Source organism: Mobula birostris, chromosome 3, assembly GCF_030028105.1.
Source record: "Mobula birostris isolate sMobBir1 chromosome 3, sMobBir1.hap1, whole genome shotgun sequence".
In the NCBI taxonomy this organism is placed as follows: Eukaryota; Metazoa; Chordata; class Chondrichthyes; order Myliobatiformes; family Myliobatidae; genus Mobula; species Mobula birostris.
In genome coordinates this window covers 216299758-216317583 of record NC_092372.1, presented here as the reverse complement: position 1 = coordinate 216317583, position 17826 = coordinate 216299758, and the positions used below count along the sequence as shown (strand labels likewise).

Here is a 17826-nt window from a genome sequence, read left to right as displayed (position 1 = left end):
GCAGTAATACCAAAGCCTTCAGGATGCTGATTTTTCTTGATGATGTGGTTGGTGCTCTCCTAAATGGATGTGATAGGCCTGCCCTTTTGCTGCGGTTGGTGTCCCTGCTGTGAGCATCGTGAGCCGCTGCTGAGGCTGACCGTGCGCATGCGTCGTGGTGTCGCGTAGCAGTTTCCGTTAAAGCTGGAATCGGCCCTGTGAGCATTGTGAGGTGCTGCTGAGGCTGGCTATGCTCATGTGTTGTGGTGTCATGTTGCAGTTTCCATTAAAGCTGGAATTGGCTCGGGTTGTAGAAAGCGGGGCCTGTTGATTGACAAGTGAACAATTTTATACAATTATATAACCTTAACTTTGCATGCATTCTGTAGGTTAGCGCATTTTAAGTCGATTTAGTCAAAAAAAAGTGCTGCTGCAATGCACCGTTTGGGCTAATTGGAGGTCACAAACAGACAAACAGAGCATGTGAATTTGAGTAGTATATGGATATGGAAGCTTAGGAGAGGGTGCAGAAGAGGTTCACCAGGATGCTGCCTGGATTAGAGGGCACGAGCTACAAGGAGTGGTTGGGCAAACTTAGGTTGCTTTCTCTGGAGAATGAGAGGCTGATGGGTTTATAACATTATAAGAAACATAGATAGGCCAGATAATCTCAGATACTAGAAATAGGTCTGGAGGACCCGAGTTATAAGGTTTAGTAGATTAGAACTTTTTCCCTTGAACATAGAAGATTGAGGGGAGATTTGATAGAGGTATACAAAATTATGAGCAGTATAGATAGAGTAAATACAAGCAGGCTCTTCCCACTGTGGTTGGGTGGGACTACAACTAGAGGCCATAGGTTAAGAGTGAAAGGTTAAATGTCTAAGGGGCACTTATTCACTCAGAGGGTGGTGAGAGTGGGGAATGAGCTGCCAGTGCAATTGGTGGATGCAATTTCCATTTCAACATCCAAGAGAAGTTTGGTTAGGTACATGGATGGGAGGGGGAATGAAGGGTTAGGTCTGGCCGATGAGACTAGGCAGTTTAAATGGTTTGGCACGGACTGAATGGGCCGAAGGGCCTGTTTCTGTGCTGTAGTTTTCTATGACTCTATGACTCTGCAGGAGTTCCCAGCTTGGGGTCCACAGACCCCCAGTTAATAGTAAGAGTCCCTGGTCTAAAGGTTGGGAACCCCTGCACATGTACGTAAGGTGAGAGGGGTGAAGTGCAGAGGAAGCTTTTCACACAGAGTGGTGGGGGCAGGAACGGGATGCCAGGGGAGGCAGCGGAGGAGGTGACAATAGTGAATTCTTGAATTGACTTCAGTTCTTACATCCTTCACTTACGTGAGGGGTTAAAATCTTTAAGTTACGTCTCCATCTGAATGTGCAATGTGCAAAATAGTAATTTGTAATAAATACTATCCACAACAGGACAGTCAAAATAGCTTAGAAATATGATTATGACAGCCTGGATTAATCAGTCTGATGGCCTGGTGGAAGAAGCTGTCCCAGAGCCTGTTGGTCCTGGCTTTTATGCTGCGGTACTGTTTCCCGAATGGTAGCAACTGGAGCAGTTTGTGGTTGGGGTGACTCGGGTCCCCAATGATCCTTCAGGCCCTTTTTACACACTTGTCACTGTAAATGTCTTGAATAGTGGAAAGTTCACATCCGGATGCACTGTGGATTTAAGAGGCTGTTAGACTCACAAGGACAGGAGAGATATGGATCACATGCAGGCAGAAGAAATTTGGATGGATAATTTTTGTCACTGACATTGTGGCTGAAAGGCCTGTTCCTGTTCTAGGTTCTATGTTTTCTGTTCTCCTTCTTGGGCCCGTAGCTCCCAGTGTAGGGTAGGCCATTGATGACCTCCCGTCCCCATCATCCGAAGTCGATGGTGTGGTTGGAGTTCATCAGTGTTTCTGTAATCCATTGTATCCAGTGTGCAGGAGATTGGCCTACCCATCTTCACCAGAGCCCCGTTGGCCAGCCTTACCCATGTCTTCCTCTCATGGCGGGGTTGTAGGATTGGATTTTGGGAGGCATGTTCTCTGCTCATTTGCATCTAATCTCAACTAACACTTACTGCCATTGGCTATGTAGCAGGATTATTGCCTCTGACCTTGGATAAAGTTTCAGGCAAGAGTTTTTTTTCTCTCTAGCAAATTAAGTTAAAGAAGCAGCCACCTTGCTATCTACACGGTTGAGCAATTTACAGTTTTGAGCCCCTATTACAACCTATGGTGGTCACCACCAGCACCTTTCAGGCGGGTAATCTCCTAGGCAGTAGAAAACATTTGTAAAGACCTATTTATTTATTTTGACGGGCTCTTATGCAAAATATCTCAAGGGGGCAGGGTGGATAGTGCATAGTTAATCAGTAAGCATCTGTTCTCTTGTGGTGATATGTGTCCGTTGCTGTAGAAACAGGAAATGTTTAAGATTCATTGTGGAGACAGATTTTGATGGTACAAAAAAATTTTCATCCTTCCCACATGAAGCATAACAAGCTGTTTATCTGTTGAAATGACTTGTCTATAAATAAGATGGGGTTGAGCATTGTGTATGAAAGTTTTTCGCCAATTTAAATGGGCAGCATGCAGCAAAAACTGCTGACGCTGGAAATCCGAAACGAAAGACCATAAGACATAGGAGCAAAACCAGGCCATTCGGCCCATCAAGTCTGCTCCGCCGTTCCATCATGGCTCTCAACCTCATTCTCCTGCCTTCTCCCAGTAACCTTTGACTCCCTTACTAATCAAGAACATATAAACCTCTGCTTTAAATATGCCCAAAGTCTTGGCCTCCACAGTCTGTGGCAAAGTATTTCACAGATTCACCACCCTCCGGCTGTAGAAATTCTGGCTAACTAAAGCCCAAGTTCTGGAAATATTCGGCAGATTTCTTAGGAATGAAAACATGAGAAAAGACTCAGATAAATGCCTGAACCGCTGAGCTAATCTATAAAATAAAGTTCTAGTCTATTCGTCATGAAGGCAGGATTCAGGCAGTGTGGAGGATCAGACGGATCTTGGGATCCGTGTCTATAGATCCCTCAAAGCTGCTGTGCAAATTAATAGGGTGGTCAAATTGACAGGTATAGTGCATTGGCCTTCATTAGCTGGGGGACTGAGTTCAAGGGCTGTGAGGTAATGTTTCAGCTCCTTAAGACTCTGTCCCGTTTGGTGGCGCAATAATATCAGCGCCGGACTCCGGAGCGAAGATTCCCGAGTTCGAATCCAAGTCGGGTTGAGCATCGAGCTAGCAACTCGGCCTCGTGAAAACAAGAATAGCTTGCTACAGAAACACTGTCATGATGGTGTCCTGATAACCCCACAGCCGAGTTAAGGGCTACTTTAAGACTCTAACCCAGAGACCAGAGTTGGGGCTTAGTGTTCCTTTATGAGCACCTCTTTATAGGAGGGATCAGGAAGATTCAGAGAGGGTGCAGAGGAGGTTTACCAGGATTAGAGAGCGTGTTTATGAAGATAGGCTGAGCAAGTTAGGGCTTTTACCCTGGAGGATGAGAGGCGACTTAATAGAGATGTATAACCTGCATTGATGGAGTGGTCCATTAAGGCCCCTATCCCAGGTGGAAATGGCTAACACGAGGGGCATAATTTCACTCCAAACTAGCAGGAGATCCTTTACACAAGAGATTCTGCAGATGCTGAAAGTCCAGAGTAACACACACAAAATGCTGGAGGAACTCAACAGGTCAGGCAGCTTCTATGGAGAGGAATAAAGGCTCCATGATTCCAGGTGAGATCCTTCATCGGGACTGGAAAGGAAGGGGGAGGAAGCCCGAGAAAGAAGATGGGGGGAGGGGAAGGAGTAAGGAGTACAAGCTGGCAGGTGACAGGTGAAGCCAGGTGAGTGGATGGATAGATGGCTGTGGGGAGGAGACAAAGTGAGAAGCTGGGAGGTGATAGGTGGAAGAGGTGAAGGGACTTCTATAACTTCCAGTAATTCTTCCCACCCCTCTTTTTCCATTCCCCTTTCTGGCTCCCCTTTTACCTCTTCTCTTCTCCTCACCTGCCTATCACCTCCTCCTTCTCTTTCTCCCATGGTCCACTCTTCTCTCCTATCAGCTTCCTCCTTCTTCAACCTTTCACCTCTTCCACCTATCACCTTCCAGCTTCTCACATTATACCCCTCCCCTCCACCCACTTGGCTTCTCCTCCCCCCCACCACCTTCTTATTCTGGCTTCCCCTCCCCTCCCCACCTCTTCCTTTCCGGTCCTGATGAGGGGTCTCGGCCCGAACCGTCAGCAGCTTATCCTCCATGACCTGCGGAGTTCCTCCCTCCCTCCCCACACACAGCTCTGCACTTGAATGAACTTTCCATGCAATTGCTGCAATATGGGGATGAGGGTCATAACACCCCGCGCCTGCTCCGTTCATAACGGAACATGCTCTAACCCACTCACTCCTTTCATTCATTGAAAGAACGTGCATAGAACAAAGAACGCTACAGGCCCCTCGGCCCTCCATGGATGCTAATTTAAACTGATTCCTTCTGCCAAAACGTGATGTGTATCCCTCCGTGCCCTGTCTGTTCACCTGCCACCCCTACACGCCCCTGAACTGTGGGCACAGCTAAGTGTCCACGACATGGAGTGGGACTGAAGTCAGGGACGTCTGGGTAATGGTGACAGCCCTAATGAAACAGATGGACTTTTACAATCACTACTGTTCCGGCACTTAGATTTACTTAATCACTTGAATGTAATTATTCAATTTAATAATTACACTCGTCAGGGTGTCACAGCAGCACAACGGTTAGCGTGACGTTATTGCAGCTCAGGATGCGCCAGGGTTCAGCGTTCAGTTCTGCCGCTCCCTATAAGGAGCTTCTACGTTCTCCCGTGACTGCGTGGGTTTCCTCAGGCTGCTCCAGTTTCTACCCCCAGTGAAAAACGTACCGGTAAGTAGGTTAATTGGTCACTGGAAACTGTCCTGCGACTAGGCTAGTGATAAATAAGGGGGTTGTCAGACAGCGTGGCTCGTTGGGATGGGAGGCTCTGTCCGGCATGGTATCTGACATAGAAGTCCTCAATTGCCATGGTGGGATTTGAACTCGTGTCTCCGGATCCTTCCGAAGCTCAGGATTCCAAAGTTCCACAGCCGTCCGTAACGAGTGCTCTGTTTTGTAACTTCAAAACCTTAAGCTAATTCAAAGGAAGCCACAGGAGTCCGAAATGTGGGTCTAACTTTCAGTTCACTTTAAGCGAGGCACACCCTATTCACGTGGTAGCGTGATGTCATATGCAATTCGTGTACTTTTACATGTAGCCCGTAATGAATTACTTAAACGAACAAGAATGGTTAGTCAAGCAATATATATACAAGGTTACTCAAATGTTACTGAAAGATTAAATACACAACAAGGATGTCTGAAGCTCTGATCCTGGGATTCCAGCCGAGGCCAGTAGCAACCATTCAGAATCAGGTGTATTATCAGTGAACTACTAATACTACTACTACTAGTTGTCAGCAACTCAACCGGCACACCCCCGGTGCACTTCGGTTAACTGGGGGGGAGGGTGTGTAGGCGCCCAGCAGGACTAAAAACAAAACCTGTCAAAGGGCCGATGAACTCTTTGTGAGTCAACAGCCACCTACCGTCTGTGTGAGGAGTGGCGCGCCACACAGTCTTTCGTTTCGCACCTTGTAAGGCATGGCCGACACCGGCTCCCTAGGCCTGAGTCGACGTAGTAGTAGTAGTATCACTGAAACGTCATGAAATTTGTTGTTTTGTACCAGCAGTACAGAGAAATGCATAAAATTACTATCTATTACATTAGGAATACACAAAAAGTAGTGCAAAACGAGCGCAAAATGGTGAGGTAGCATTTGTAGGTTCATGGTCTGTTCAGAAATCTGATGGTGAAGGGGTAGACGCTGTCCCTATTTGTACCTCCTCACTGATTGTAATAATGAGAAGAAATGCCCTGGATGGTGAAGGTCCTTCATGACAGAAGCTGCCTTCTGAGGACATCACCTTTTCAAAGTCAAAGACACAGTTAATTTATTATCAAAGCATGTATACGTTAGAGGAATAGTCACTGAACACAACAGTACTGAAACAGGCCTTTCGGCCCATCTAGTCCATGCCAAACTATTACTTTGCCTAGTCCCATCGACCTACACCTGGACCATAGCCCTCCATACCCCTCCCATCCACGTACCTATCCAAATTTCTCTTAACTGTTGAAATCGAACCCACATCCACCACTTCTGCCAGCAGCTCATTCCACACTCTCACCACCCTCTGAGTGAAGAAGCTCTCCCTCATGTTCCCCTTAAACATTTCACCTTTCACCCTGAACACATGACCTCTAATTCTAGTCTCACCCAACCTTTTGGAAGAAACCTGCTTACGTTTACCCCTCATGTTACCATCTGATCCCATACTACCTGGGGGTTCACTTTCTTGTAAGCATTTACAGGATGATAAAGAAGCACAATAGAATTTATGAAAAACTATACATAAACAAAGACTGACAAACAACCAATGTGTGCTCTGTTTCTGATTGTTACATTAATATAAAAGCAAGGATATAATGTTCAGACTTTATAAGAACACTGTTGAGGCCTCACTTGGAGTATTGTGAGCAGTTTTGGGCCCCTTGTCTTGGAAGAGATGTGCTGAAACTGGAGAGGGTTCAAAAGAGGTTCACAAAAATGATTCCAGGATTAAATGTCTTGACATATGAAGGATGTTTGATGGCTTTGGGCCTATATTCACTAGAATTCAGAGGAATGAGGGGTGACCTCATTGAAACCTATAGAATGGTGAAAGGCCTTGATAGAGTGGACATGAAGAGGATGTTTCCTATGGTGGGAGAGTCTCAGACCAGAATACACAGCCTCAGAATGAGGAGTGACCTTCTAGAATGGAGATGAGGTGCCCTTTTTATGCAGAGAGTGGTGAGTGCATGGAATGGGCTGCCGGCGACAGTGGTGGAGTCTTTTAAGAGACTCCTGGGCAGGTATATGGAGCTCAGAAAAATAGAGGGCTATGGGTAACCCTAGGTAATTTCCTAGGTCAGGACATGTTCAGCACAGCTTTGTGGGCTGAAGGGCCTGTATCGTGCTGCAGGTTTTCTATGTTTCTATGTTAGCCAGAGAGTGGGGAATCTGTGGAATTCTTTGCCGCAAGCATCTGTGGAGGCCGAGTGTTTGTGTGTATTTAAGGTTAAGATTGATAGATTCTTGTTTGGTCAGGACATGGAGGGATACGAGGAGAAGGCAGGAGATAGGGGCTGAGAGGGAAATGGACCAGCCATGATGAAATGGCGGAGTAGACTCGATGGGCCAAAATGGCCTGTATCTTATAGTCTTATTAACATGGGCACGTTGACTTTTCCTGCAGTGTCATGTTTTGTACAGCCGTTGTTTTCACTCTGTTGTATAATTCATGATATGTGTGTTTTGTCTGAAACTATGTGGCTGTGAGGCCCTTACAACTGAATTTCTCAGTGTGTTTGTACCTCACCACACTGGTGCACATGACAATAACTGCAACTTGAATTGACCACTGCTGGGAATGCAGGAAGACAACGAGAAAAAGGGCAGTCTGTTCTATGATTCAATTAGGTCATTATTGATAGCCTATCTCTAAAAGTCAAAGGAAAATTTATTAACAAAATACTTATACATTACTATATACTACCTGGAGATCTAATTTCTGGCAGGCACTTACTTGATAATAAAGAAAATAAAGAAATACAATAGAATTTATGAAAAGCTATACATCACTGTCTGGTATGGAAACACCAATGTCCTTGAACAGAAAGCCCTACAAATGTAGTGGTTACAGCCCGGTCCATCACAGGTAAAGCCCTCCCCACCATTGGGCACATATACACAGAATGTTGTACGAAAGCAGCATCCATCATCTGGGCCACCATCAACCTGGTCATGCTCTCTTCTCGCTGCTGCCACCAGGAAGAAGGTCTAGGATAAACATGAGAAAATCTGCCGATGCTGGAAATCCAGAGCAACACACGCAAAATATTGGAGGAACTCAGCAGGTCAGGCTGCATCTGTGGAAATGAATAAACAGTGGACAGTTTGGGCCAAGACCCTTCTTCAGAACTGGAGGTACAGGAGCCTCAGGACTCACACCACCAGGCTCAGGGACAGTAATTACCCCTCAGTCATCCGGCTCTTGAACCAAAGGGGTTAACATCACTCAATTTCACTTGCCCCATCATTGAGATGTTCCCTCAGCCTAGGGACTGACTTTCTGGGTCTCTTCATCTCACGTTCTCAATATTTATTGATTATTTATTAATATTATTTCTTCTTTTTGTATTTGCATTTTCACACTGGTTGAGCACTCAAGTTGGTGCGGTCTTTCATTGATTCTGTTAAGGCTACTATTCTATTATGAATCTACTGAGTATGCCTACAAGAAAATGAATGTCAGGTGACATGTATGTACTTTATAATAAACTTACTTTGAACTTTCAACGTAGACGGACAAACAACCAATGTGAAAAGGAAGACAAACTGAGCGAATAAAAATAAATAATACTGAGAACATGAGCTGTAGAGTCCTTGAGAGTGAATCCATAGTTGGATGATTAAGTGAGTGAAGTTATCCACTCCAGTTCAGGAGCCTGATGGTTTCTCTGTCTGGTTGTGTTGGCCTCATTACTCTGAATGTGCCAGAAATACAGTGTGTAAGGGCAAAGACTCTTCACATCTTCCAGGCTCCATTCTACAGCCTCCTTACAGTGGAGAAAGTGAGTCTCCTGTTCCGTTGTATACACTCAGTGGCCACTTTATTAGGTACACCTGTACACCTGCTCATTAATGCAAGAATCTAATCAGCCAATCATCTGGCAGCAACTCAATGCATAAAAGCATGCAGACGTGGTCAAGAGGTTCAGTTGTTGTTCACCCCAAACATCAGGATGGGGAAGAAATGTGATCTAAGTGACTTTGACTGTGGAATGATTGTTAGTGCTAGATGGAATGGTTTGATAAATTGCTGATCTCCTGGGATTTTCACGCTCAATAGTCTTTAGAGTTTACAGTGAATGGTGCGAAAAACAAAAAAAAATCCAGTGAGCAGCAGTTCTGTGGGCAAAAATGCCTTGTTAATGAGAGACACACATAAAAGTTGCTGGTGAACGCAGCAGGCCAGGCAGCTTCTCTAGGAAGAGGTACGGTTGACGTTTCGGGCCGAGACCCTTCGTCAGGACTAACTGAAAGAAGAGCTAGTAAGAGATTTGAAAGTGGAAGGGGGAGGGGGAGATCCAAAATGATAGGAGAAGACAGGAGGGGGAAGGATGGAGCCAAGAGCTGGACAGGTGATTGGCAAAAGGGATATGAGAGGATCATGGGACAGGAGGCCCAGGGAGAAGGAAAAGGGGGAGTGGGGGAAAAACCCAGAGGATGGGCAAGGGGTATAGTGAGAGGGAAAGAGGGAGAAAAAGGAGAGAGAGAGAGAAAGAATGCGTGTATAAAAATAAATAATGAATAGGGTACAAGGGGGAGGTGGGGCATTAGCGGAAGTTTGAGAAGTCAATGTTCATGCCATCAAGTTGGAGGCTACCCAGACGGAATATAAGGTGTTGTTCCTCCAATCTGAGTGTGGCTTCATCTTTACAGTAGAGGAGGCCGTGGATAGACAGGTCAGAATGGGAATGGGACGTGGAATTAAAATGTGTGCCCACTTGGAGATCCTGCTTTCTCTGGCGGACAGAGCGTAGGTGTTCAGCGAAACGATCTCCCAGTCTGTGTCGGGTCTCGCCAATATATAGAAGGCCACATCGGGAGCACCATTCTGATATGTCTATCCACGGCCTCCTCTACTGTAAAGATGAAGCCACACTCAGGTTGGAGGAACAACACCTTATATTCCGTCTAGGTAGCCTCCAACCTGATGGCATGAACACTGACTTCTCAAACTTCCGCTAATGCCCCACCTCCCCCTCGTACCCCATCCATTATTTATTTATATACACACTTTCTTTCTCTCTCTCCTTTTTCTCCCTCTGTCCCTCTGACTATACCCCTTGTCCATCCTCTGGGTTTTCTCCCCCCTCCCCCTTTTCTTTCTCCCTGGGCCTCCTGTCCCATGATCCTCTCATATCCCTTTTGCCAATCAACTGTCCAGCTCTTGGCTCCATCCCTCCCCCTCCTGTCTTCTCCTATCATTTCGGATCTCCCCCTCCCCTTCCCCCTCCCACTTTCAAATCTCTTACTAGCTCTTCTTTCAGTTAGTCCTGACGAAAGGTCTCGGCCCAAAATGTCGACTGTACCTCTTCCTAGAGATGCTGCCTGGCCTGCTGCGTTCACCAGCAACTTTGATGTGGGTTGCTTGAAATTCCAGCATCTGCAGATTTCCTCGTCTTTGCGTTGTTAATGAGAGAGGTTAGAGGAGAATGGCCAGACTGGTTCAGGCTGACAGGAAGGTGACAGGAACTCAACTAACCAAGTGTTACAATGGTGGTGAGCAGAAGAGCATCTCTGAACGGCCAACACGTCAAATCTCGAAGTGGATGGGCAGCAGCAGACAACCATGAACATACAGCACACTCAGTGGCCACTTTATTAGATACAAGACACAGTTAACAAAGTCACAACTGAGTGTACATAAACCATTCAAAGAACTAACTAGGATTACAAGGGAAACTGGGATTTCAGTGCCATTCCCGATACCGTGTCCCCTCCGATAAAAAGAGTTGAACGTGAGTTGGTGGACCTTGGTGAATCGATTCGAAGACAAAACAAATCATAGCGCAGCAGTTCTAAATTGAATGCCTTGCTGCCCAGTGCATTCAGTAGAAAGGAATAGAAGATAAATTGGCTGCGATAATGGAAGGAAAATGAGAAGAGATCAGCAGCTCGCAAATGTAGGGTCAGAGATGTCAGAAGTAAGGGTGGATTTATTGAACGATACACAGTCGCCGAAGACTCCCTGGGGACCTGGAAAAGCATTCTCCCCTCTTAGAGCAGCAATATGTTATTGTAAAGCACCACAGCTCATTTGGAATTCTACCGCAAAGTGCAGTGCTTATATAAAGCCACCACACATGCCTATCTCCCGTACTTGCACCACTCAATAAGAATGCTATTCTTTTCACCATTGGACGGGAGATATAGAAGCCTTCAGCGCCACACCTCCAGGTTCAGGAATAATCATCGCCTTTCAACCATCAGGCTCCTGAACTGGTGTGGAGAACTTCACTCACCCCAACACTGAACTGATTCCACAAACCACTGGAGAAAACCTGCAGATGCTGGAAATGCTGGATACTCCACAACCTAGAGACTCACTTTCTTGGGATTACTTACTTGCAAAACTTGTCTTCTTTTGCACGATGGTAGTTTGTTAGTCTTTGTGTATTTACTTGCTGCCCTTTACATGTTTATGGCAGCCATGAAGACCCTCCATCTCTGGCAGTGTTCAGGGCTTCCTTCATCACGTCGGTAGCTTCCTCTCAGTTTTCATTACTGTCAGTCAAGCAGATCCGGGTGGAGACTCAGGAATTCCATCGCACTCAAATGCAGAAGGATTCTTCATTGCTGTTTCCTTAACAGTTTTGTTTCACCAGTCAGGGTTGTTAGCCCTGAGCTGAACCCCCGAACCTGGAGGACCGGTGGACCACTCTTAGTCTGACCTCTACCCTTTGACCTGTTTGGCATGGGTGACCCTACCGAGAGCCAAAGCAAAAAGCCCTGACTCCAGCCAACATAGCTCTCTGGGACACTGAGGCACACACACCTCCAAACCAAGATAAGGTTGTGATCCTGTTGGAGGAGCCTTTGTGTGTTGTTTTTTGTGAATTCTACTGCATTTCTTTATTTTCCTGTAAATGCCTGCAAGAAAATGAATCTCAGGGGAGTATATGGTGACATGCAAGTATTGATAATAAATTTCCCCAACTTTATTTTGTCCCAGAGCTGTGGATGATAATGCCATCTGGTGGGCCTGACAGCTATAGATGGCAGGGAGCCAAGGGAGCCCTTGGCAATGAATGAGTTAACAACGGGGTTAAACACAGGGTCGACTGGGTGAACCGTGATAAACTGCAAGTCACGTAATTATGACCTGAGCCCTAAAGTGAGCTGGTCGCTGCGCAGAGTGTATTAAGCTGAGAGTTCTGCCAGTGGTAATGGGAGATACTTAGAGAGATAAATTAAGAATATCACTCAAGACACTTAGAATGAAAAAGCATATTGTGGCGTATTAAGGTGAATTAGCTTAAGTGTGATTTATTTTGATTCCAGTGGTGCATTTAGCAGGAATCAGATTAATGGCCTACACCCTTGTTTATACTGAGGTCTGAATAACAAATCAACTTGCAACTCTCAGGAGGCTCCGAAGCATTTCACAGCCGATGTCACATTTCAGAGGTGTTTTTAAGCTTCTAATGAAGGGAACAGAAAAGACAACTTCTGCACAGCAAGATCTCATGGGCGCAAGACCAAGGGCCCGCGTCACGGTTCCTCCCAAACAGCTGGGTGGCACTGGGTCTCTCTGATGTACAGGTTGTTCCCAGAGTGAACCAGCTTCAGGTTTATTTATCAGGCGTACATCAAGGCATAAAGGGAAATGTGGCATCTGCTTTAACATCTAACACAACCAAAGAGCAGCCCACAAGTATCACCACACCTTCCGGGGCCACCTCAGCATACCCACAATGCTCGGCAAAACAACACAGAACACAATGAAACGGAATGTACCCAGTGATAAGGCCACAGCAGCAAAACAAACTGTTCTTCCCTCCCACCCACCCACACACGCACCTACACAGTCCTCCGGCCTCAGGGCAGGCCGTGTACAGCTTCCAGCGGGCTCTGACTCGCAGGCGTTAGTCCTTCAGCTTCCGCAGCAGACCCGCAGAGCTTTGCAGGATTGGGGCCCCGGCGATCGGGCCTCGATTTCCAGATTTCTGATCGACCTTTGGCCTTCAGTCTTTAGTACTGATCCCAGGACTTAACAGTCACCGAACACGAGGCCTCAAATTCCAGTCGCTGATTCACACCTGGCCGCACGGAACTCCGATTCCGGACCCTGTCAACAACTGGGCTGATAGGGGTGGTGGGGAGGTGGGTTATGTGAGAAGAGGCGGTGGGAGGGGAACATCAGCCCTCACACACACTGGTCTGCCAGCCCACCATCCAAACATGGACATCCCACATCACGCTGGCCTTCAAGCATGGAGTGGAGGCCTGGTCTCCAGCCTGACCTCTAATTCCCACACATTCCTGGCTCTGAACCCTAGCCTAACCCCTAACCCCCCTCTCTACCCAAAATACCATCCGCACAAACCTAAAAAAACAACTAACAGTCCTTACAGGTGAGGCAACACTTCACCCGTGAATCTGTTTGGGTCATCTACTGTATCTAGTGTTCCCATGCAGCCTCCTCTACATTGGTGAGACCTGACGTGGATTGGAGGAGCGCCTTGCCAAGCACCTTTGCTCCATCCACAAAAAACAGGATTTCCCTGGTGCCCAACCATTTTAATTCCAATCCCTATTCCCATTCCGACATGTCGGTCTATAGCTTCTTCTGCTGCTGTGATTGAGGCCATTCACAGGCTGGAGAAGCAACGCCTCATATTCCATCTAGGTAGCTTCCAACATGATGACATGAACATCGATTTCTCCAACTTCTGGTAATTTTTCCCCTTCCCCTTCCTCCTTCAATTCCCCTCTCTGACTCCCTTCTTAACTCTTCTCTTCCTCTCACCTGCCTTTCCTCTTCCCCATGGTCCACTCTCCTCTCGTATCAGATTCCTTCTTCTTTAGCCCTTTATCTTTCCCACCTATCATCTGTGAGCTTCTTACTTCATCCACCGCCCCCCAACTCACAGCACTTCTCAAATCCCTGTCCTCCTTCCCTTTCCCGACCTTCTTATCCCGGCTTCTTCCCCCTTCCTTTCCAGTCCTGATGAAGGGTCTCAGCCTAAAACGTCGACTTTTTATTCATCTCCATAGATGCTGCTTGGCCTGTTGAGTACCTCCAGTGCTACTACCTGTAAGAAATGAGATTGAACACTACTTAACGCATTGTCTATGAATGTAAGAATGAAAGCACTTTGCATGGATTATTCTTGTAAATAGTCTTTTTTATTATGAATAAAGCTTATTTGGGTTTTAAAAAAAATTAGTGGCTAAAACTTTGGTAAGGCCACTCTTGGAGTGGTGCATGCAGTTTACCAGGATGCTAACAGGTTTACCAGGATGTTGCCTGGTTTAGAGGGCATGTGCTATCATGAGAGACTGGATAAACTTGGGTTGTTTTCCCTGGAGTGCCAGAGGCTGAGAGGAGATCTGACAGAAGTTTGTAAGATTCTGAGAGGCATAGAGTAGACAGGGAGAATGTTTCCCAGGGTTGAAATGTCTAATACCAGAGGACTTGCATTGAAGGTGAGAGAGGGTAGGTGGTTCAAGGGGGAGGTGAGGGGTTAAGTTTCTTACTCAGAGAGTGGTGGATGCCTGGAATACGCTGCCTGGTATGGTGATAGAGGCAAATACATTAGGGGCTTTTAGGAGACATTTGGATAGGTAAGGAAGATGGAAGGATATGGACAAGGTGTAGGTGGGAGAGATTCATTGTTTGGCTGTTTCTTATTTGCTGTTTAGCTGCATCAGCACAACGCTGTGGGCTGAATGGCTTGTTGCTGTACTGTACTGTCTATGTTCTAGTTCGGCCCACCACCCCACCCCCCTCCCCCCCTTTTCAGGGTGGATGTGGAGGCTTTTGAGAGGATGCAAAAGACAGGTATGTACTCTGATAAAAACCTTGCTTTGAACTTTGAGAGGATGTTGCCTAGATTAGGAGGCTTGCTCTCTAAAGGAGAGGTTGGACAAATGTGGGAAGTTTCCTTTGGGGTATCAGGGGTAGATGGGAGACCGGTAAGGTTCGTAAGATTTCGAGATGCAGAAAGAGGGTAGACAGTCAGAAACCCCTTCCCCATGTAGAAATGTCAAATTCTATGTAGAGAATGTGCACTGAAGATGAGAGGAGGAGGAATTTTTACAGGCGAGTTTTTTTTTTACAGAGATTTGCCAGCGTTTGGAACAGGTTGCCGGGTGCGAGAGTGGAAGCAGTGACTACTGTGACATTAAAGAGGCTGTTAGATAGACAGACGAGGACACAGTGAATGAGCTGACAAGGGGTTGTGGGCAGGCAGAGGAGATCTAGTTTAACCTGCAGTAGACATTGCACTTCCTTCCCAACTCCATGGAATAGAGACCCAGACTGTCCAGTTTCTCTTTTCACTGAGATAACAGTAAACCTATTTATCAATTTGCCTTCTTTGTCCAGAATGATTACGGCCAAATGACTGAGTTCGGATCCCGTCATTGGCAAACTCTGGTGTTTGTCGATCGACAGACGCTGGTATCGAGGCCAGGCGTTGAAAGGGAAGTCCACGTGTCAAGTTCCATTGGCCTTGGCCCTGGGTCTAGGAACCTCTGCAAGTCCGCTGGAGTAGTTGCAGGCCCAGTGTCTGTGTGAACGAGCCTGAATCCGGGGCTGGAGACCGAAGGAGACAGACTGTCTTTGAGTTAGAGGATTGAGCGGGAAGAAGTGATGGAGCCTTGTTGTGTTCTGCGTTGTGCTGCCGGGCATCGCGGGCCAGAATGGGTGGCCACACCTGTGGGTTGCCCTAAACCCACCGTCAGTGTGCAGGCTGTTAGTGCAAAGGACGCATTTCGCTGCAGGTTTCAGCGAACATGTGATAAATAAACTTGAATCTCGAATAACTCATTGGGCTTTATCTTACCAAATTATAAGATATTGTGTAAATGTATATCTTTCTTTCATTAAAACAAAATCCTTTCCAAGTTCTGCAGACAATATTTCTGATCTACAAAACAATCAGCCAGTGAAGCAGAATGAAATGGCAGCCACGTGACATCGCTTTAAACAACTAATTTCACTGATTTATTTTTCCTCTATGTTACACAATATTCCCTTATCTCCCTCATTAAAAGCTTCCAGGATTTACAATCAGCCCTGGAGACTCTTGTTAAAGGTCACACAATAAAAATGCTCTTTTTTTAATTTGTGTGATAGTTCAGAGCACAATGAGCAATTAGATGCTAGCTTTCTATCCCGATTTGTCTTATGAACCCTGCAAACATTCTCCTATCTCTACACAAGAGATACCTAATAAAATGGCCACAGAGTGTAGGTTCCGGGTCGTCTGCTGCTGTAGCCCATCCACTTCAAGGTTCAACACGTTGTGTGTTCAGAGATGCTCTTCTGCACACCACTGTTGTAACGCTTGCTTAATTAAGTTACTGTCGCCTTCCTGTCAGCTTGAACCAGTCTGGTCGTTTTCCTCTGACCTCTCTCATTAACAAGGCATTTTCACCTACTGAACTGCCGCTCACCGGATGCTTTTTGGATTTTGCACCATTCACTGTAAGCTCTAGAGACTGTTGTGTGTGAGAATCCCAGGAGATCAGCAGTCTCTGAGATATTCAAACAGTCAAAGTCACTTCGAACCCCCTTTCCGGTGTTTGGTCTGAGCAACAACTGAACCTCTTGACTATGCCTGCATGCTTTTATGCATTGAGTTGCTGCCTGCTGATTGGCCGATTAGATATTTGCATCAACGAGCAGGTGTACAGATGTACCTAATGAAATGGTCACCGTGTGTTCATAATAAATCAGTGTAGCAGCAATTCACTGCTTTATCTATGTAAGTCCCCGATGGTACCTATGGAGTTAATATTAATTGCGATCCAAAAGGTGAATTTGTTCCGCTAGTCCGAGCCATAAGAGGGACTTCAAGTGATTTAAGGTTATCAGTACACAACAGGAAACGAGTTATTGATAATAATTCTGAAATACCTTATCATTTACTCTGTCTCATTGCAATGATTCTGAAAGAAAACAGCTTCAATACTATTGAAGCATCAACCTACGGAACGGGGAAGAGAAGCTCGTCTATTGACCTTTAATTCTTATTGGACGACGTTAATTCCCCATAGGATTTATTGTTTATTCCAGCAGCGTCTCAGATACAAAGGTTCTTTGAGAAACAAGTCGCATTTCAACATTGGAAGGAAAGAAAGATTGAGAAATTACCTCCAATTTGCTTTCAAGAATGCTCATTGTGAGCTGACTGCAGATTATCTGAACTATGATTAGGGGGAACCAGTGTTAGGGTGAAAGGTGAAAGAGTTAAGGGGAACGTGAGGGGGAACCTCCTCCCTCAGGGGGTGGTCAGAGTGAGGGATGAGCAGCCAGCACAAGTGGTGGACACAGAGTGAATTTCAACATTTAAGAGAAGTTTGGATACGCACATGGATGGGAGGCGTATGGAGGGCTATGGTCCGGGACTAAGCAGAGTAATTGTTCAGCACAGACTAGATGGGCTGAAGGGCCTATTTCTGTGCTGTAGTGTTCTATGACTCTATGATTCAGCTTCACAATGAAGCAGAGAATCATAGGTCCTTAACAAGGGCAGGGTAATCATAGTCACAGAAGTGTAGGGCACAAAAATGGGCAATAGAAACTATAGAAACCATGGAAAAACTACAGCACAGAAACAGGCCTTTTGGTCCTTCTTGGCTGTGCCAAACCATTTTCTGCCTAGTCCCACTGACCTACACATGGACCACATCCTTCTGTAAGTTTCTTTCTCTGTAACTGAGTTTCTCAAGTCCCGGCAACAACCTTGTAAACCTTCTTTGCACTCTTTCAACCTTATTGATATATCCTTCCTGTAATTTGGTGACCAAAACTGAACACGGTACTCCAGATTCGGCCTCACCAATGCCTTATACAACCTCATCATAACATTCCAGCTCTTATACTCAATACTTTGATTAATAAAGGCCAATGTACCAAAAGCTC

At 46.0% G+C, this 17826-nt stretch overlaps 1 protein-coding gene across 5 annotated transcripts in view; it reads right to left on the bottom strand.

Moving 5' to 3' along the window:
* Positions 1 to 236: 236 nt before the first annotated feature.
* Positions 237 to 17826, bottom strand: part of xylb (xylulokinase homolog (H. influenzae)) — a 382042-nt gene continuing 364452 nt past the window's right edge. The window contains exons 21-22 of one of the 5 annotated variants that reach the window (XM_072254101.1): positions 12753 to 13987; positions 237 to 303 (exon numbers count right to left, since the gene is read on the bottom strand). Coding sequence is in view for 2 of the 5 variants with exons in the window: in XM_072254112.1 (XP_072110213.1) it covers positions 13934 to 13987 (54 nt within the window). In the remaining 3 variants the exon portion in view is untranslated. Of the gene's footprint in view, positions 304 to 12752; positions 13988 to 17826 lie in introns of those variants that run through there. The other 4 variants (XM_072254105.1, XM_072254112.1, XM_072254120.1 and 1 more) reach the window with 4 other exon arrangements.